Source organism: Eleutherodactylus coqui, chromosome 7 (genome assembly GCF_035609145.1).
Source record: "Eleutherodactylus coqui strain aEleCoq1 chromosome 7, aEleCoq1.hap1, whole genome shotgun sequence".
Lineage (NCBI taxonomy): Eukaryota > Metazoa > Chordata > Amphibia > Anura > Eleutherodactylidae > Eleutherodactylus > Eleutherodactylus coqui.
The window spans coordinates 133,418,720-133,441,353 of NC_089843.1; the positions used below are offsets into that span (position 1 = coordinate 133,418,720).

At 43.9% G+C, this 22,634-nt stretch overlaps 1 protein-coding gene across 2 annotated transcripts in view; it reads left to right on the plus strand.

Moving 5' to 3' along the window:
* Positions 1-2,717, plus strand: part of TBC1D9 (TBC1 domain family member 9) — a 52,883-nt gene extending 50,166 nt beyond the window's left edge. For both annotated transcript variants that reach the window (XM_066573719.1, XM_066573720.1), the window contains one exon: positions 1,048-2,717. In XM_066573719.1, coding sequence (XP_066429816.1) covers positions 1,048-1,752 — 705 coding nt within the window. In that variant the 3' untranslated portion in view covers positions 1,753-2,717. The remainder of the gene's footprint in view (positions 1-1,047) is intronic.
* Positions 2,718-22,634: the final 19,917 nt, after the last annotated feature.

A 22,634-nucleotide genomic window follows, 5' to 3' on the forward strand; every position in this document is an offset into this window, starting at 1 on the left:
TCTATGGTTGATGGAAACGGAAATAACCTCACCATACCCAACCCAATGCTAATTCTCCCTAATCTATCAGAGATGCTGACTCTAAAGCTCCATTTACATCCAACGATTATTATCACTCAAAATTTGTTCAAATGATGTCTTTTGAGCGATAATCATTGTATGTAAATGCTACCATCATTGGCTTTTCGGCCAAACAATGATTTTTAGTTCAGCATAAATACCATCGTCTGGCCAGCCAGCTGATAGCAGGGACCACACGCTGTGATTCTCCATGGATGGGAGCACTGATAGCATTGTTTTCAGCTGCTGTCCCTTGGGAGAACAATGGAGCTGTGTGCAGATAACAGACCACCCACTGTTATCTGCATACAGCAAAGGAAGGGTCATTTGCACGCAAATGAAGCTAATCTACTAATGGGCATTAGTGCCCATTAGTAGTTTATGCAAAATGATCGCTCAAACTATCATTCAAGCTGTCTTTTGAATGAATTTTTGTGTGTAAATGGGGCATAACACTGGACACCCTATCTGAAACATTGACTGTGACAAACTTTGAGAGTGCACCGAGACCCAGACGGCTTAGTTTTCAGCTTTTCCCTCTTCTCTCCTGTACTTTACATCAACTTTGTAGTCCTAAATTAGCTGATAGCAATATGCAATATCAGAAAGATGAATGACAATCGCTGTCAGTGTTGTGGCAGAGATTGTAATGGTTGTCACTTAGACTTGCTCAGAAACAGACTTTAACTAAAGAATGGCTGAAGAGCGTGTTTAATCAATTAAGTGAACAGAATAAGTAAAATCATGTATTCAAATTTCCCCTCCCCCATTAGACTGCAACCTACTACAGATTATATTCTGATTAGATTCAGATTATATCACATAACCAAGCAGCAGCTAGTTGGTTGAGCTTTTGATGAAAGGAAAGTATACAGTGGGTGAAGTAGAAGCCACATTTACCTAATTAATTTGATATAAACCCAGTTAGAGCAAACTCTGCCACACTATGTAACTCTTCACTATATCTTCATTACTATCTATTTGTAGGGGCAGTTTATTGAATTGTGTAAAACCATGTACAACATGTTTAGCGAGGATCCGCGTGAGCAAGAACTCTACCATGCAACGGCCGCAGTTACCAGCCTACTGCTGGAGATTGGTGAGGTTGGCAAACTTTTCTCCATGCAGCCTTCAGAAGAAACTCCAAGCCACAGCAGCAAGGAAGCTCCAAGTAAGATCCACGAGAAGAAGCCTGTCCAACCATTCCAGTATGTGGAATCGGAAGCTTTTTCCACCAACCTTGTTTCCAGTGACCATTCGGAAGAAATCCACTCTGACCAAATGGAAGAGGTCAAGCTTGAGGACTCTTCTCCAAGAGACAACGGGGCCTGCTCATCTATGCTCATATCAGATGATGAGACAAAAGACGATAGTTCCATGTCCTCTTACTCCGTGCTGAGTGCTGGGTCACATGATGACGATAAACTGCAATGTGAAGATATTGGTGATGATACCATCCTGGTACGGAGTCGCCACAAAGCGTCTTTGCCTGTCAGTACTAGTCTGGACCAAGACTGGGCTGTTACATTCGAGCAGTTCCTTGCTTCTCTCCTGACAGAGCCAGCCCTTGTCAAATACTTTGAAAAGCCGGTGTCCATGATGGCTAGAATAACGAATGCTAAGAATGCTAGAATGATGGGGAGAGCTTTCCCTTCTACAAGTGACTATGACATTGCTACACTCTCCGGGTAAAGAAAAGTAGGGTAGACCTATAATAATAATATAATTAATAATTAATTGTTTTATTTTATTTTTTAAGTAGAACCTGACTGAAGCCCATCAATCCTTTTAGTACAGCTACATCTGTTTTAATATTGCGGTTCAAGTACAAAAATGCACAATTTACAAATGACTATCTGAGGATGTTATGGATTTTAACCCAACCTTTTCCTTAAATTTACACCCATTATATAGGAATAAGTACAAACTATTTTAAACAGTTTAAGGATTTTAGACTACGTACTGTAAGTGCATATTAACCTATCCGGAAAATATTAACTTTGTGTCTTCTGTAAGAGAAGCCTGTATTGTACTGTAGATAAGACCAGATATGGTAAATGCTACAATATCCACTTTGAGTGACGTACTGCATCCTTGTCTTTTAATGATCCTGTAAATGAGTTATGTGAACCTGGATGTATATTCAGTCAATCGGAATGCATTGCCACTTTATTATATGACATCCCAACCCCACTCGGAGCTAGATTTTGCTGTCCTTTTTGAGCACGTGCACTTTGAATTCCCGCTTCTTTATAAGGTGAATTACCAGTTTTACTTTGTCATCAATATGTATTTCATCCGCCATTTTTTGCGCTCCTGTAGTTGACATGTCACATGGTGCTTCTCCAGGCATGAGTGGATCGGGCCATATGCATTAGACAACTGCTGCAAGTCTGTGCTGGACCCCAGGGGTGTAGGTGGTTTCCTTGTGGAGTGCATAAAGTTTCCAACTTATTTCATAATGTGTATCAATGCATTTTATGTGTGTATATATTTTTTTTATTTGGAAAGTCTTATTTTTTTAAGCTATTTTTAATTTCAGGTAATTATTGTGTATATATACTGAACCCATAGATGTTAACAACAAAATGTAATGATAAACCGATGCTGCTGTTTCGTTCTGCTGTTTACACGAAATAAAGGGATTGTTGAGAAAATGCGTTTTCATTGTACAAACTCATTGGGTTTATTTGGAAAAAATATATTCTAAAGTCCGATAATTTGAACTACTAATATGATTTGCACTCATTTAAAGGGGTATGATTAGTATGTCCCTGCCATACTATAGATCTGGGGACTCTTATAATACAGGAGTTATACAATGGGACGTGTCATCGGGAGATCCTCCTGATGTAAACCTCAAACGTAGGCTCCAAACATGATGTCATTGGAGTCTTCTTAGCCAATCTTATGTTAATAAAGCTTCTGCACTGTTTGCTATACAGTTATACATAGAAACTGCAGTCAAACTGTCAGATGAGCTTACTGATGGATTTGACTGCAAACCACATCCTGCAGCCTGCTATATAATGTTCTACATTGAGGAGGAGTGCAGGAGTGAAATTGTGAAAAGTTTTCAATAAAACGCTATTGCAAAAATATTATTTAGCTAAAAAAGTAAATGCACTTAAATTAAAATTAAGAATGGCTTCACACAAGCACACGTAGGTGCGTACACAATGGTCTGCCGGCAGCCCTGAATTGTTTTTCACGGAAGGCTTTACATATAAGCTCTTCCCTGAAAACAAGAATTTTAGTGTAAAAAAAAACAAAACAAAAAAACTTTACCTGTCCGCTGCTGCTGTGTCCCTGCGGGAATAAAGAACACATCTCCTGCATGCGGCAGATGTTTCCTTTACCCCTGCGAGGAAAAAGAATTCCCTGCTGCACCTGCCAATCTGTGACAGATGCAGCAAAGGAATTCTTCATCCCTGTGGGGAATAAAGAATTCCCTGTCACAGATGACAGCTGTGGTAGGGGATTCAGCTGCCAGCATCCTGTAATTGTTTTTTAGGGAAAACAAAGAAAAAGTGTTGTTTAAAAAAAAACAAACAAAAAAAACATACTCCCCTTCCTTCAGCTGCCGGGGCTCAGCCGTGTCCTCTCTGTGCTGTCCCCGGCTCTTCTAAGCAGGTCTTTCAGCAGGCAGGGATTTAAAATTCATGCCTGCTGAAAGAGCTGCTTGTGATTGGCTGAGCGCCTCAGCCAATCACAGGCAGCTCTCACCTGTCATTCATTCAGCTAGAGCTGCCTGTGATTCAGTGCATAATAGGACAGTCACATGTTGCATACTTTTTTACTCGACTTAAAGTCCCGTGAAGAATATGCACATGAGAATGACCCCAATCATATAGAACAGCAGTGCCATGGTCTTCATGCACATATGCCCCATAGTCATGGCTATTAGACTGAACTCCTATGAGCAGACTCCAATAGCAGAATCCACCATTGGCATCCACATGGAGGATCTGCCGCCAAACGCAAGCATTGAAAAGCATGTACTTTCACTTTTTCATCCACACTTGCAGATGCGAATTTTGTATTCCGCGAGTGGAGGAAAAATCACGCATACTACATTTTGCAATGGAGGCTGTCAACTTGCGCACATAAGCAATTAACATTGCGTATAGTCTGCGGGTAGTCGCGTCCTCGCTTAGCCTGTACTGTGCCTTATCAACGGTGAGCTGCTGCCGTCATCTGCAGTACAAGAAAACAAGGTATGCAGCGCCGCCAGCCACGCACACAGCCGGAATCCGCTGTGGGCCTCCTGCATGCGGAATCTGGTCCACCCGTGTGAGCCCGGCCTTACAGATGCAAGTGAATATTATTGCTCGTGACTTTGAGAAGAGACGTTTGGCAGATGAATGTGAGATTCAGGCGCACATATTTTGGTCCTCTTACAAGATTACTTAATGAAATCATTGGGTAATTGACCTTGTATGTAGTGCTGTACAGTTGTTGATGGTCACTATAAGGCCTCTTGCCCACGACCGGGTTGGATTCCGACTATGAACGCTCGCAGCGGAATCAAGCCCTGTGCCCCTCAGAAACCCTATATTCCCCCATGCACAGTGCAGTGCATGACGCGCCGGCGCTTGGCTGTGACACGGATTCCCACGATACTTCCGCAGTGTTCACTGCGGAAGTATTGTGGGATGGACGGCTTCCATTGACCGCAATGGAAGCAGTCTATGCGATTTTCCGCACAAAATAGAACATGCTGCGATTCTCCCCTGCGAGCAGAAAATCGCAGTTGATTTCCGCTTGTAGGCAGGGGAGAATCGTTTAACGCAGCATGTCTATGGATGGACATTGCTGCAGAATTCGCGAATTCCTCAGCAATAATCTGCCTGTGGACATTTAGCCTTAATGTCATTAAATACTAAGAGCAAGGCCTGTTATGTTAGTCCGTTTGCCACAATTGTGCTGTAAAAAAAAATCCGATTTATGGCAAATTGCTCAGTTGCAGCTTTTTTCTCTTTCACACTGCTCTCGCAATTTGTCTAAAGTGGTATGAAAATGGGCGGTGCTTGGTAAGAGGGGTGTGGTCTATGCAGTCAATACCTTTACTATAGTTTACAGAATCTACATCAAAAGATGCGGCAAACTTAATAAGAGGCATGCTACTAAACTTGGGGCATCTTTCTCTGGCTCATTGCTGCTAAAGACTGCTGTAAGATCACCAGCCTTCAGTACATCTGCCCCAATGAATTTACACTAGGTACTGTATCTTTACTGCTGGACACCAAGGAATTGATTGCAAAGACCATTTGGCTCTAAGGAGTGGATATAGTATATATTATCATTACTCTCCATGAACTGGCAACTAGGTGTAGTATGAGCAATCTTTGCTCCTAGTCTTCCCTCTTCAGCTTGTTTTTTGGGAGTGGATGGGTTGGGACTAGAGATGGGCGAACGTACTCGTTTAGGGCGATTTCGCAATCGAGTAACTGCCTACTCGGACGAAAAGATTCGGGGGGGAGGGGGGGAGGGGGTGGCGTGGTGGAGAGGGGGGTAACAGGGGGGAGCTCTCTCTCTCTCCCCCCCCTCCCCACTCCCCTCTGCAACCCCCCCCCCCCGCTCACCCCCGGTGCCCCCCGAATCTTTTCGCCCGAGTAGTCAGTTACTCGATAAAAGCGATGCCTGATTGCGAAATCGCCCTAAATGAGTACGTTCGCTCATCTCTGGTTGGGACAAATGGGCACAAATCCTCGATAGCGTGATCAAAAATGTTGTTGCTTGTTGTACTATGATGTAACGCAATCTTCATATATAAGAAGTTGTATAGAGGAGAGTCGATGATTATACTGATTTTATGCAGTTTCAGAGCTGGTTGATTCCAGATTCTGCAGACTTTGTTCCTTGCTTGTCTTCTGTCTACTCACTACGCCCAGTGATGAAATTGCAAATGTGAACTTGTCGTACTCAGCTGTACCAATGAACCTGCTGCGTCACTGAAGGCATCAGGGCAAGAAGTTGGTACTTTTCAGCTGTTTGGTACCTTTCGAGTAATAACTTGCTAGTTTTCAGTCGTCCATACTCATTTCTTTTTCTAGTAATCTTGTGGGTTTCTTACTGAAAGTTTACTTTACCAGAACGCACTGAGAATTTACAGTTATGCTACAATGTTAATCAGAAAAAGTAGCTACAATTAGATAATGTAATCTTTAGGCTGGGTTCACACGGGGCGGATTTGCTGCGGAAATTCCGTGCGGAATTTCGCCGCGGCAAATCCGCATGCGGCTGCTAATCCCGGGATTAGCCAGTCATGTGGACGAGATTTCTCAGAAATCTCATCCACATGGGATGGCAAATCCGCTGCGGCTAAGCTGGCAGAAGCCACTGCTGCGGCGCGAATTTGCCGACCGCAGCATGTTCATTTTGTTTCCGCTGCGGCCGCACTCTCCTCTATGGGAGCGCCGGCTGCAGCGGAAGAGCGAGCGGCCGGTCCGCTTCAAAACCGCTACGGGTTTTGAAGCAGCGGTTCTCCCGGTGGAAATCTCGCAGTTTGTCGCTGCGGCCAAACCACAAGATTTCCGTCGAGAATCCGCCCCGTGTGAACCCAGCCTTACTGTATTGCCTTTAGAACTGTATTCTGTGCAAGATAATACTATTGACATTGGGTACTAATTCATAAAAATAGTCAATGAGTGTAGATACACCACAGCCAGCCCCACAGTTCACTGCTAGGCTGGGGGTTCACACAGGGCGGAATTGCTGTGGAATTTCCGCACGGAAATTCCGCCTATAATCTTAAACCCATGCCTAACCAGCAAAGTGGACGAGATTTGCAAAAATCTTTTCCACACACTGTGGAGAAGCCATTGAGGCCAAGCCGCTCTGAAATTGACAGGCCATGCAGAATTCAAAGCCGCAGCATGTCAATTGTATTGCCGTTTCTGCGGCGGCCTCTCTATAGGGAGAGATGGCCGCCGCAGAATACAGGCAGCTAAGCCGCTTCAAAAGCCGCGCCGATTGGCGCAAATTTTGAAGCTGCGTTTCGGCAGCAGAAATCTCGCAGTATTTCTGTGCGGACCCGCTGCGGTCATACCGCGGGATTTCCGCCCCATATGTCCGCAGCCTTAAAGAATTTCACAGAGCCCATTTAAGCTAAAAGTAATCTGCTATTCAGATCTTGTAGACAAACAGTATAAATACTTTTCACGTAATCCTATTGCCGATTTCCTGTTCCAAATAGCTGTAGAAGTGGTTGCTAGTATTTTGGGGTGCATGTCATGAGTTTTATAGCCACAGACACAGATAGAACAACACAAAGTGTAAAATACACAGTTTTTAGCAAATTTAAATTGATGCTTAGCACAACAAAAGTCAGTGGGAAAAGGCCAAGTTTCCTGCAGTTGTGCATCTGATGTGATAAGTGTCAGTTTACATTTGTTAGGTCAATTTGCCCCACATTAACCATAGATCCAAATAAACAGACCCATCGCAAACACTGCAGCTGAATAACACAAGGGTTCTAGCAAATGTTAGAGAAAGTGAACCCTTGTAGTCAACAGTTTGTGACCCGAGGATTTGGAGACATGTAAATGATGATTTAGGCCTCCTTTCCACGGGTGATTTTTCACTGCGTTTCCCGCGGCGATAATCAGGATGCGGAAAACGCAGTGAACGCTTTCCATAGACTTACTATGAAAAGCGCAGCCCCCTGTCCACGAGCGGAGAATCATAGTGATTCTCCACTCGCAGGATTTAAATCTGTGATTCTCCACGGTGCACCTGTCTGTCAGATAGGCTCGGCACGGAGAGCTATCAGCTCTCCCCTGCTCCCTGGATGCGGCAGATCTTTGCCGCGGGATATTGCTATGCCTGTGGACAGGAGGCCTTATAGGGACACAGTCATCACCTCTGAGCTCCATAAACTAAGGGAGCAGGGAGTCTGGGGAGGAATCTTTCATACTCACTGGATGCCCCATTCCAGAGCTGTTTCCCTGCCAAGTCAATGGAACAATACCTCTGCAGCACCGCCTATTGGAAACCTTATAAAAATGACTGGGAATTGAAAACCATGCCAGAGGGCTATGACGTGGGTCGGGAAGGGCATTCTTTCTCCTTAAGGAGAGCACTTAGAAGGTGTGAGTAAGGAGACTTATAAGAACGACCCTCTTCCCTCACACCTCCTGTGGTCCCTCTCCCCGGTGGTCATCTCCCACCTCCCCACTATATTCAATCTTTCTCTGATCTCTGGCATTTTCCCCTCCTTACTCAAACATGCTATCATATCCCTGCCGCTAAAGAAACCGACTCTTGACTCGACTGATGCTGCCAACTATCGACCCATCTCAAACCTCCCCTTCATCTCCAAACTGATAGAATGCCTGGTTTACTCTCGCCTTATAAGCTGTCTCTCAGAAAACTCTCTTTTTGACCCCCTACAGTCCGGCTTCCGTCCCCTACACTTGACAGAAACCGCCCTGACTAAAGTGTCAAACGACCTCCTGACAGCCAAATCGAGGGGCGACTACTCCCTACTGATCCTCCTCGACCTCTCTGCAGCATTCAACACTGTCAACCACAAACTTCTTCTCAGTATGCTTTGCTCCATTGGACTAAAGGACACTGCCCTCTCCTGGTTCTCCTCCTATCTATCTGACCGGTCCTTCAGTGTCTGCTTTGCTAGCTCTACCTACCCACCCTTCTCTTCCCCTTGCTGTTGGGGTCCCCCAGGGCTCGGTCCTCAGCCCCCTCCTTGTCTCCATCTACACCCCCATTGGACAGACCATCAGGACATTTGACTTTCATCTCTATGCTGACGACACCCAGCTATACATCTCCTCCCGGGACATCACAGCAACATTCCTCCAGAAAACCACCGACTGTCTTTCCGCTGTCTCTAACACTATGTGCTGTCTCTAGCTAAAACTGAACCTCTCAAAAATAGACCTCCTGGTGTTTCCGCCCTCTATTAACCAACCTCATCCTGACATCTCCATCCTAGAGTGTGACGCCACCATAACTCCCAGGCAGCACGCCCGCTGCCTCCGGGTCATACTCGACTTTGATCTCTTCTTCACCCCCTACATCCAATCTCTCGCCTGAGCATGTCTGCTACACCTCAAAAACATCACAAAAATCCACCCTTTTCTCACCGTGGACACGCTAAAAATGCTCACTGTTGCCCTCATCCACTCGCTGCTGATAGGCCTCCACTGCTCCAGACTCTACCCCCTCCAATCCATCCTGAATGCAGCAGCCAGGCTCATCTTCCTGTCCAGTCGCTACTCGGACGCCTCTGCCCTGTGCCAGTCACTGCGCTGGCTGCCCGTTAAATACAGAATTCATTTTAAAATCACTACCCTCATCCACAAAGCCCTCCACAGCACAGCGCCACCCTATATTGCCTCCCGGGCTCTCTGTTCTGCTAATGAAATCAGACTGAGTGCCCCTTTAATTCGAACCTCTGATTCCCGCCTCCAAGACTCCTCAAGAGAAGCACCTGTCCTCTGGAACGTGCTACCAAAAAATACCGGGCAATCACTGACACACTAAACTTCAGGCGTGCACTAAAAACGCACCTCTTCAGGGAGGCATACCATATCCCCTAAACCAAACCCCTCTGTACTCCACTTGATAACATGCTCCCTGTCGCATAGACTGCAATCCCTGCTAGCCGTAATCAACCGGCACCTGCAGTCATCCCCATTCCGCCACTATACGGCATGAACATTGTCTCTGTGTATAGCATCCCTCACTCCCCACCTCACCATACAGTGCACATCTCCAGCCCCTTTACCTTCTGTATCATCCCATTACTTCTAGTATGTAAGCTCGTTGGAGCAGGACCCTCACCCCTACTATTTCCATTAACTGATTACTTCATGTAACCGTTGTCTTGTTTTATTTCCCCTGTATTATAAGTGCTGTGAAATATGTTGGCACCATATGAATAAAGATTATTATTATTACTTATAAGGCCATCCATGCTCCACTAGGTGCTCTCCCTAAGGAAAAATGATACCCTTCCTGATCCACATTATAGGCCTCTCACTAGCCAATCCAGAAACCTGCTGCACACTGACAAGGGGCAAAACCCACAAAACAGCTGTCTGTGTATGGATTGGTTTTCAATGCCCTGTCATTGTTATAAGACTTGTATAAAGAGTCTAACATTGACCTGCAGGAATGCTGCCTTCGAATAGGTGGCGCTGCAGAGGTATTGGTTCCATCTTCCTTATTTGCATATTTCCCAGAGTAGCGTGGATGGCCTTATAAGTCTCCTCACTCACTTTCTAAGTGCTCTCCTTAAGGAGAAATGATACCCTTCCTGAACAGCTTGACTTTGCATGTGTGTCTTCCATAGAGAAGAATGACAGATGCACATATAGAAAGGGTCAAGCTTCAGGCGTGCATTGACTTCATGGGGACACATTGCTGGAACAGGGTGCCTGGTGAGTATGAAACACAGCTTCCCACACTCCCTGTTCTCTCATCTTTGAGCCCCATAACCTAGTTTAGTTTGATGTCTCTTGAAGTTCTTGGTGCTCATCAGTGATGTCACTGCAGACAAGCTAACATTTAAAGGGGTTGTCCCGCGCCGAAACGTTTTTTTTTTTTTTTGCATAGGCCCCCCGTTCAGCGCAGGACAAACCCAAGGGATGTGTTGAAATTAAAAAAAAAATTTTTACTTACCCGAATCCCCTCTCTGCAACTTTTTCCTTCTTTTCCTCCAAGATGGCCGCCGGGATCTTCACCCACGATGCACCGCGGGTCTTCTCCCATGGTGCACCGTGGGCTCTGTGCGGTCCATTGCCGATTCCAGCCTCCTGATTGGCTGGAATCGGCACACGTGACGGGGCGGAGCTACGCGATGACGCGTAGAAGGGGGCGGAGCCAGAACGCAGCTCGTGCCCGGACCGACCAGAAGGGAGAAGACCCTTCTGCGCAAGCGCGTCTAATCGGGTGATTAGACACTGAAATTAGACGGAGCCATGGAGACGGGGACGCCAGCAACGGAGTGGGTAAGTGAATAACTTCTGTATGGCTCATATTTAATGCACGATGTATGTTATAAAGTGCATTAATATGGCCATACAGAAGTGCTTAACCCCACTTGCTTTCGCGAGACAACCCCTTTAAGTTGGACATTGAATAGATATAATTTTTTTTTTAAACCAGTGTGCCTGAATCATTGGCAAGTTCTTTGTCCGTGAGCGAAGATGGCAGTGTGTAGCGGGAGGGGGGACAGGAGCTGGGAGCTGATAGGGCAGTCCGGCAGGGAAGTTGTGTGAGTGCCGCGCCATGGGGACCAGAGCGGAGATGCCAGTCCGGCATGGAGCTGTGTGAGACAGGAGCGGAGATGGGAGTCCGCCTGGGAAATGTGTGCACTTGGCAGGGGGATGGGCAGTACATGTGGGGAGGTGTGTGTGCGCAGCCAATTCGCAGCTGTGCCCATCACCTGCATGTACCCTGTGACTCAGGGCTCCCAACCCATGTCCCTGACCATAGATCCGGTGGAGACATAGTGCACCAGTACCGCACTGGCATCTGAAGACTACAGAAGACATAACGTCAGGACATGTAAATCTATGAGATATACAGGTAAAAGGTCATATTTCCACCAAAGTGACTGCCCTGTTGTCCATAAGCCCATGGTGGCCTCATGGTTCTCACAACTCCTCATCAGAGGTGTGTCATTGGCAGACTGTCAGAATAAAGTACACTATGTTATAAAACCAGAGATATCAAAGGGTAAAAGGGCAGTTCTGAAGCTTTATACCTCTAGATTGTGGAGTCAGCAAATGGTATATATGAGGTTAATTGAAAGTCACTTCAAATGCGGAAAGTTTTCTAGATTCTAACAATGTAGTTAGCAATTCTCCCTATTACTCAATCTTGTCTACTGTAGAGATAAGATAGAAGATAATGATATGAGGACGTACCGATAAGATAGGAATAATTCTGAAAAAGAAATTAATTATTTCTACACTAGATCCAGTTATTACGTAAGCCTTCACACAGGACAGTTTGTGCATTTTTATTGTGTTGGCTAATACTGTACCTTGAGTGGATCTGACAAAAAAAGCTCTATACTCATAAATACAGCGGGATTACAACTATCACTCTACCGTATTCTATATTCTTGTTAAAGGAAAAATCTTTGGTGGTTTATGGTTGCGAAGAGAGTAATAACAACATGATTGTTGAAGTTAGTGAATGGGTTCATTTTGGTGAAAGGGTTGATAGTAATATTCTTGTGGTCTACGGTAAAAAAAGGGGTTAAGACTAATATCACTGGTTAAGTCTAGAAGCATTTAACCGTAAAGTCATTGGTGGTCTAGAGCAGGGGTCCCCAACTCCAGTCCTCAGGGACCACCAACAGGTCATGTTTTCAGAATATCCTATAGTAGGAACACCTGTGGCAATGTCTGAGGCACTGACAATAATTACATCACCTGTGCAACACTGAGAAAATCCTGAAAACATGACCTGTTGGTGGTCCCTGAGGACTGGAGTTGGGGAACACTGGTCTAGAGGTTACGTAGCTGGTATCTAATACTATCAAACTACTAACAACCATTTGTCCGTTATATGTATGTATGTGAGTGCTTCTCATGCTCCGCCCCTGGATGACGTCATCGCCCCGCCTCTGGGGACGTCATCACAGGTCCTACAACATATATAAAACACAGTCTGACCAACAGAAGAACAACACAGTTAAGGCTCTTGGAAGGAGAGGACAAAAATAGCAAAATGCGAATACAACTAAGCTGTTATCTCAGACACAACTCAGTGATCCTGACAGAAGACACCGACCTACCGCCACCACAGACATCCGGTGGGCTGAAGGACATGGGTTGAGGTCACTGGTGTGGGAGGGGCCACTGTGCAGTTTGGTAAAGGAGATCTGGTGGGCTGAAGGACCTGCGGTGAAGTCACTGCTGTGGGAGGAGCCATTGTGCAATTTGGTAGAAAGTACTGTATACTTGATAAGCTGACAGCAGCCACCAGGACCTGTGATGACATCACCGTCATGTGATCACATGTGTGGGTGGAGTCAGGGATCACATGACCAGGGGCTGATCACTGAATCCAGCAGTCTGCTGAGCTGGTGATGTCTGGAAATCAGCATGAATGTACCACAGCTGTGTGTGTGTGTGTGTAATATGTGTGAGTCAAGATGCATGTAGTAGAGCTGTGTGTGTAATGTGTGGGGATCATAATGGATATATCATGTAGCACAGCTGTGGGGCGCATTGCACCACCAGAAACACTAGTACTATAATTTCATAAAAATTACAAGTATTCACCTATCCAGTGGTGTGAACGATTGACCAAATAACAGCTCCACTATTCTCTATAAGGGTGCCTACCCACTGGCGTTTTTTTTTCCCTGCGAAATTCGCAGCATTTTTTTTCTCCTGGGGTCTATGGGACTTGTAATGTTAAAATCACGATCGCGCAAAATCGCAATTTTAACATTACAAGTCCCATAGACCCCAGGAGAAAAAAAATGCTGCGAATTTCGCAGGGAAAAGAAAACGCCAGTGGGTAGGCACCCTAAGGGCGCCCACCCACTGGCGATTTTTTTTCCTTTGCGTTTTGCGTTTTTTCTCAAGAGCAATTAGAATTGAATGTGTTCCTGTCCACTTGCGTTTTTTTTTTCAGTCCGTTGCAATTTTTAACATAGGAACTGTCAGTTGCATATGTGTCCTTATTTTTCTCTTAATGCACCCATGAATGTCAATGGAAATTAACGGAAAAAGCCGCGAAAATGCCGCAAAAAATGCTGCGGAAAACGCTGCGTTTTTCACGCACGAAAATCACAAACGCCAGTGGGTGGGCGCCCTAAGGCTGGATACTCAGGTGTAGCTGAATATTCCACCCAATGACTATTAGTGCTGATGATGATCAATTGCCCAGTGTCCTTCACCAACCAATAGGAGGCTAAAAGGCAGTTTGCTTACACCATTTTGCAAAAGTTTTTGGAAAGTAGTGCACAAATGAAGGGACTGCGGCTACTATAAAATATGAAGTAATTGTATTAAAACTAATAATTATGTATATCTTAAACTAGTATATATTTATATGTGTTATTAACATTTTTTAAGTTGGACCTTCTCTCAGTGGGAAGTTTATGTTCCCTATAGCTGGATTCCAGGAAGAGAGAACTTTTGCTTTAAATATTTGTCCCTGGGCAAGAGATGAAGCAGGTTTTGAATAAAAGAACATTCATTAAATCCTGGTCTAGACATTCACTTCTGAGAACATCTCAAGGTTCGCCTTTCTTTTTCTCTCATTCTTAAAATCTCAATATCTAAATAAAAATTATGAATGGTGATAGATGATATCTTGTCTAATGGTCATCTAAAGTAAGAGTCTGTTCACAGAGGAGAATCCCAAAGCTACCTACCAGAGAGGTTAGTTGCCTTCCAATTTAAGTGTGTGAGATGAGTGTGATTTCCTCTTACCAACATCCAGAGAGAGCAAGAGGGCCCTTTCAAGTAAAAGGCTTAACAAGGTGGACAAGTTTGTAATAATCAGAGTGTAGTCTGAAGGAGGTGAGCAAGTGACTTGAAGTGGGCAAGAGTGAAGTAGAAGCTGTTGAGTTCCTGTGAGTGGCTGCCAACTTGAGTAGCCACCCACAATCTTGTGTAAGGAGCCACTAAGTGTGTGCCCTCATTGAGAGACTTTTATAAAATTGTATGCTTATTGAAAGATTTGTACCTACCACACTAGTTAGTTGCCCTAAGAGAAGTAAAGTTTGAGCTTGCTTTGGAATCCTCCATCTCCACCTGCTTTATTTTATACCATCAAAATAATTTGTGACTTGTTGCCACTTTGGTCCCTAAGGACTGGCATAACTATAGGGGGAAGTAGGGCATGCAGTTGCACTCGGCCCCCGAGCCTTAGGGGGCCCATAAGGCCTATCTTCTCCATATGGGGAGCCCAGTACTATGAATAAAGCTGTTACAGGTTTTGCATTGGGGTCCAGGAGCTTCAAGTTACGCCTCTGTCCCTAAGTTACGCCTCTGGTCCATGTTACACTGACATAAAACCTTACCAGCTACAATATTAAGTTTTAGCACTAAAGTGTAGCATTATATAACACCTAGTACGCAGTGTCCACTATCCTACCAAAAGTATTTGCACACCTGAGCAAAAATGAAAAGTAGCATATGTTAATAATTAGTGGGGCCTTCTTTGGCCCTAATGACATCAGATACTCTCCATGGCATACTTTCTACTAACATCTGATACACCTCATCTGGTATTTCCCTCCATTCATCCTGAAAACATCTGGTAGTTCTCTCAAAGAGGATAGACACTATTCATTGCTAGGTCTGCTACCTGTGTCTGCTGCTCTCTTGCGGGCATCACTCTGCTCCTTCTTTATAGATGTAGTTGTTTCTTCTATTTTCTATCAGCACTGAGGAAATTAACCAGATTCCTTGTTTTCAGCCCAGCTGCAGGGTTAATAGGCATTACTCTCCTATTTAAGCTGGTCTGACGCACTTCCTCCTTGCCTCAGTATTGTTGTGTGTTTCTCTCAGACACTCAGCACATCTAGGTTGCCTGTCTAAGGACTGTTTTGTGTATTCAATTCTGCTTCTGTATCTATTAATTCTGTATGTGCTTTAGCCTGTGTGCGTTTGTCCATTTCCTTCCAGTCTGTGCATCGTTCCCGTCTCTGTGGTAAGTCAGTCCTGTTCTGTGTGTCCTGTGTTCAGTACATTATCCCTGTTTCCTGTCAGGAATAGTTAGCCCCAAGCTTCTAGTGTGGGCCATTCTTATCAGGACACGTACCCTGCTTTTAGGCAGGCGTCTTCCCATCTTCTCGATTAGGTAGGGTAAGATCCCCATCTGAGATTGCCTTGCAACTGGGATCAGCTGCCAGCCACTCTAGGTCTGGTCCAAAAGCCAGACTGGCTGTTTACCACAGTGGGTCCACTTTCACTATCCGTAACATTTATATTTCCTGATCCAATGTTCCAGTTTATCCCAAAGAGGTATAGTAGGGTTCAGGTCAGGACTCAGCGTTGGATCTGTGACCAGACACGTTGTCTTGATGGAAGTATTGTTGACCATTTCCAGATTATTACCACATTGTTGGAAGTACATTATTCCCTAGAATATCAAGGTTTATCTCCCTGTTAATGGTCCTTGTATGAAGGTTAAAATTCTAAGTGCAACACCAATCCGGCCCACCCCACTTGCCCCGTTGCCGGCCGTAAGAAGAGACACCACACACAGGAGTCTGGTCTAGCTCCTCACACGGGAGAAAAAGCTGCGCACTTTATTACAGATTACATGAGATCTTATACCCTCTGCCCTCTCACCACTAGGGGGTGATGGGCTCATAACCATATATGGGCAGTCCGGATTTGCGGACTGAGACAGTGAAAATCATATAACAGTCATGTACATTTGAACATCTTGATATCTTGTTCCAGCGCTTCTGGGAAATCGGCCAAGTACATGCGTCCTTGCGTCTGGTTCGGTATCTTCTCTGAACTTCTAGAACATCTTCTTGCAAAACCTTGGCATATCTGATTTAAGGCGACATTTAAGTTTTTTCTCATTTGGAATTGAATAAAACTTGCATATAGGTATAAAAGCATAAAAAACACATATGGCAATATATATATATACCCTCACAAACCCCCCTAAAAAACTTAATATGGAGATCAAGCATCAGACCTTGCACTCTTCCTCGGTCGTCTCTCCCTTGCGTCAGGGTTTCTCCACTGCCCGTAAGTCCCTACTCCTAAAAGGGAGGGATCCCTACCTCACCTCAGAAGGAGGCCATGGATTCCCTGGGCTTATTTCCGGGCATCCATACCCTCTATCTGTACAAGTTAACACCCCGCAGGGTGTGCCCTCGCCGGAACCTAAGGTCTTCTGCACTTTCCCTAGGCAAATGGGAAGTCCACTGACAGTCCATCTTATGAGACTGAGGCAGACACAGTACTAGTCCATCTCTCCATTCTTCTGGTAACGTATCTGGTTGGCATTATCGGAACTGGCTCTTCATCTTTTTCAAACAAGGGAAATTTTGGTCACATTATCCAGTCCCTTACTCATACTCTTTTTGATCAAAGGGATAATACACAAACAGGAAATTACATACCCCACCTCTTTCTGCTAAAATCATATCCAGGGCCACTCTATTTTGGAACGCCATGGATGCAGTGGGCCCTAACTGGTCCGCTAAACCTTATAAAGCATCTCTGGTGTAGTTTACAAACCTCTGCTGATTGTAAAAGATATAATTCATCTAATCTACATTATTATTAACAGTGACAATAACAAATAAGGACTCAAAACTTGCTTTAACCTGATCTCTAGAATTAAATTCATCTGGCACCCCCCTTGGCACTCCTATTGCATCTATGTATAAATGTGGGTCAAAGTTACCACCTGGAGCGTCAATGTCTCTCTTAGCACGATGCGGTGTTGGATTCTCACCCTCAGTGTAGTCTTCATATTGCACATTTGATTGTATTAATTTTGTTCTGAAACAGGGGGCTAGTGTACAGTAGTCAAAGGTGTGTTAGAGGAATTGTACCACATTATAGCATGTAAAGGATATGCAGGATCATTAGTTTTTTCAGTGCGAAGTGTGGATCCAAGTGGGTTTTCCTTCAAGCTTGACTGCAGTTGGGATGGTGAACAACATCTGGTAAGGACATTCAAACCGGGTTTCTCGCTCAAACTTTTTCACATAGACCCTGTCACCTGGTTTTAGATTGTGACACTCATCTGTAGGACCTGGGATAAAAGCAGAGACTACAGAATACATTACTAACAATTCCTTGGAGAGACCTATGACAAAATTAACAAGAAAATCATTCCCCAAACTCTGATACTGTGGCATGTATCCTCCTAAGGAAAAAAAAACTAATGGAAAACACTCAATTCAAAATGTTACCATTTTCTTCCATTGTCTTTTGTATCTACTTTCCCCCTACTCCGTGGACGGTAGGGTGTGTGAAAAGCCTGGAATATACCCAAAACAGACATGATGTGTTGCATTATTATACCTGTGAAGTGTGTACCTTTGTTTGACTCAATCACTTCCGGTACCCCATATCTGCGGATTACCTCATTCATGAGCTTCTGTGCGATTACCTGCTTATTTACTTTGGTAACAGGGTAGGTCTCCAACCTGAAAAGAAATCAACAACAAGCACATATTCATGCTTCCCAACAAGTGGGAGCTGAGTGTAGCCAATTTGCAATCCCTGAAATGGGTAGAGTGGCCTAGGCAAGTGTGGTGTGGCAAATTTACTTCTGCCCTGTTGCTTACGGCAAAGATCATGCAAAACTGGACAAATGATGCAGCAGCTACAGAAAACCAAGGAGCCACCCGTCCTTGTTCAAGCATCGACATCATTACTGCTTTGAGAGGTGCGTCTTTCCGTGCGTCAGCTGGGCCATCATGGGGCACAGGGACTATGGTGGGCAAGTTCTGTTGACTGTTCACCATACGCCGTCCCTTTTTAGTCCATTTGTCTTTTTCTTAACTGCAAAGTCTTTTCTTTAGCATATCAAAGTCCAATGTTTTTATCAAAGTCCAAGTTCAAATCAAAGTCCAAAATTATTGTCAAATTCTTCTTTTCTTCTTTTCTTCCACGGCTTGAGGGCCGCTGCCTTTGCTGTGTGGTCTGTGATGGCGTTGCCTCTTGCTTCTCTGGTGTAGGAATTGGTGTGAGCTTTCCACCTTGTCAGGTAGAAGTAGGGTCTCCATGAGACTCTGCACCATTGCATCATTCTTAATTGGCTGTCCTGCTGAGGTAAAAAACTGTCTGGCCTTCCATGTTGGGCCGTAATCATGAGCTATGCCAAATGCATACCGGGAGTCAGTGTAAATGTTTGCCGTCTTACCTGTGGCCACTCCACACGCCTCCGTGAGTGCTTTTAATTCCGCTTCTTGTACTGCGACATGCGGAGACATTCTGCTTTTTAGGACATCTTGTTGTGTAACCACTGTATATCCAGTGTGGAGTTGTCAATCACCCTGGGTACCATCTATAAAAAACAACTCAAAATATGCATTATTAACAAGGGCTTTCAGTAACTTTTTTTAAACTTAAATTTTCTTGTTGCATCACTGCTAGACAATCAGGCTGGTATTCTATTTGAAAAAGATCAGAATCTTGTTGCAAAAAATTTAAAAATTTAAAAATGACTTGCAAAAAAAAATTAAAAATGGCTGATTTGCAATACCTAAAATGGCTGACTTGCAATACCTAGATCACCTATGCCTTCTCCTCCCCCCCTTTAAACCAGGGTACGCAATTGGAACAATAGTAGCCGGGTTTAAGTTATTATAACATTGTAAAAAGATTTGATGGAAGCAGATAAGGCCTGTAAGATGTTAGCACCTATAGCAGAAACATGAGTTACATCGGGGAAGAATAATCTACAAACACCTATTAATATTTGAAATGTGATATCCCTTTAAGTGAATTCATTATTAGTCTGTTCCTGCCTGCAATATCTTTATCAAAATTTCAGACAGGAGAAAAAAAAAAAAACAGGAAAAAAAAAACTAGCTGCTCAAAATTCTCACCCCCTCCCTCGTGCAGGAGGGATGAAACATTATTACGTACTATTACATCATCTAGCTCCACCCCCTCGATATTGGCACATTGCGTCCGTCTTCTCAACTCCATTTCAGCTTAACCGTCCACACGTCCACATCTCAACCAAGCAAAGTCCCATGCATGGGGTAGGACTTTTACCCCCAGTCATTTATCCACATCACACATTCCACCACAGCTCGAACACGGGTCACTAACTCTCATCCATCCATGCGCTCAAGTCTGCTCCGTCACCCCCCTTTAAAGGTGTACCAGTCCATACAGATGCACGGACAAAAAAAGTTTGGCAAACATACATACATCAGTTGAAAAACATTGAGGTGAGTGCTTATAAATGTTATAAAGTACATGATTCTATTGAGATGAGATTGTGAATGAGCGCTATTTATGACAAATTATGTGAAAAAGTTTGCTGAGTGACTGAAATATTCTATATTTCTTATCTACTGAAGCTATTATATGCTGTATTAAACGCTGAAGTGTTTTAGAATCTGTGACCCTGAATTTGGAGTGAGTTCTGAAAGCCCCCACTTTTTTAAAATAAATCTCTTATCTCTCCGCGACTATGAAACACATACTGAAATAAGTTTTAGCTTAAACTATTGAAAAGACATTTTGAAATCATAATTAACACATATGCTGGGACCTTGCAACATTTATTTTCAACCCCTGTATAAGTAAGAATATACATTAGAAATTACTATATTTCCCTGCCTACTAAGACAGTATAACTAATTAAATTCATTTCAATTCATTGCAAGCAAGCCAAGATATTAACCAAGGATGTTATTGTATTTTCTCTCTCGCTGTTATCTTCCTGACCTTGGAAGGCTACACAGAGTCGCAGTTATATGTCAACAGACTCTTCTCCCCTACAAGCAATCTCAGTTAACTATTTGCACATACAGTATATATATATATACACACATATATCCACCTAGTATGGATTATACATATTATCTATTATCTATCTTGTATTATACACATTTTCATCTCTTTCTTTACCAACAAATCACGTGCATTGTAACTTACTTATCGACTTTCTTGTTACTTCATCACTTTTCTCTCCCCTACCTAACTGCCAATATAACCTTCAATAGACACTCTCCTGACGCCCTCTTGATCACTTACTGTACTTTTCAACATTTCACTTACGGACACTTTCTTAAACAAATAATGTGTATATACCTAACTTACTCTGACTATCTATCTCTCTCTGCTTCTAGCAAACCTTGATCTTCCAAGGCACCTCTGGGTCCTAAAGACCTCCTCCCAGACACCATTTTGTAATCTGCCGTAGGGTCGGTGTCACACATTTTCATTAGAGTTTTCTTACATTTTACAGATTCATCCACACGGCGGCAGCCCTTGAGGGGCTCTGTCTTCTTTAATAAGATCTTACGCATATTACAACAAAAACAACAAAAAATAACACGCTCCATAGAATGCATCCCTCTTAATTTTCAAATTGTCAGCCCCTTATATACCGGCAGACAACCGAGGGTCCCTTCTCCTTATGGAACCAGTCCCATAAAAATGCATCTCTCTGAAATCAAATCGCTAGCCCCATATATAAGGCAAACCGACCGAGAGTCCCTTCTTTCTATGAGACATCTCACAAAATGCATCCCTCTCTGCTAAACCATTAACAACTAACTAAACTAACCTGAGGGTCCCTTCTCTTGTGAGATCAAATGAAAAGTAAGAGAAAAAAAAATTCTGCAGATACAACAAACAATCTCCACTATCGCTAAAACGCTACGGACTTCAAAGTACAAATAAACTACAGACTAGTTTCTGGGTGAGCCATTGGTGCGCATATCACGGTCAGTGGTCCATGACGGCAAACCCGGAGCCCACATGAGTTACCGTGTAGAACTCTTAACCCAACCCGTCCCGTCACAAACCACAGATAGTCAGTCCTGCTGCAAGACTCTCAGCGTAAAACACAACATAAATATATGTTTGTCTTACCTGGAGTTCTAAGTGAGTTGATCAGGCTCGGTTTGCAGTAGGACGGTTTCTCAGTAGCGTGGATCCTGGTGAATTGCGCTGTAAGCTCCGATTTTACCGCCCCAGTTGGGCGCCATTTATGAAGGTTAAAATTCTAAGTGCAACACCAATCCGGCCCACCCCACTTGCCCCGTTGCCGGCCGTAAGAAGAGACACCACACACAGGAGTCTGGTCTAGCTCCTCACACGGGAGAAAAAACTGCGCACTTTATTACAGATTACATGAGATCTTATACCCTCTGCCCTCTCACCACTAGGGGGTGATGGGCTCATAACCATATATGGGCAGTCCGGATTTGCGGACTGAGACAGTGAAAATCATATAACAGTCATGTACATTTGAACATCTTGATATCTTGTTCCAGCGCTTCTGGGAAATCGGCCAAGTACATGCGTCCTTGCGTCTGGTTCGGTATCTTCTCTGAACTTCTAGAACATCTTCTTGCAAAACCTTGGCATATCTGATTTAAGGCGACATTTAAGTTTTTTCTCATTTGGAATTGAATAAAACTTGCATATAGGTATAAAAGCATAAAAAACACATATGGCAATATATATATATACCCTCACACTTGTCACTACAACCAACGGACCAAAACCATGCTACATAAAACATCCCTAGACCATAATGAACCTACGCCATACTTAACTGTTGGTAGAACACACTCAGGTGAAAGGCATTCTCCAGACATCCTCAACACCCAGGTATAGCCATTTGATTTGAAGATGGAGTAGTGCGATTTGTCACCCCATAGAACATTCTTCCATTGCTCAACTGTCCAATGATGACGTTCCTTGCACCACTGTAGATGGGTCAGTGCATTGCCTTTCATGATAAATGGCTTCTGTGCAGTAGCATATCCAATAGTGTGCAGTGCCCATCACAAACTATGGCTGACATCCCAAAGGGTCTGCATCTTATGTAACATGGTTTAAGACACATTACATGCTAATAAGACACAATCCTTTCTACTACTATGGGTGTCCAAATACTTTTGG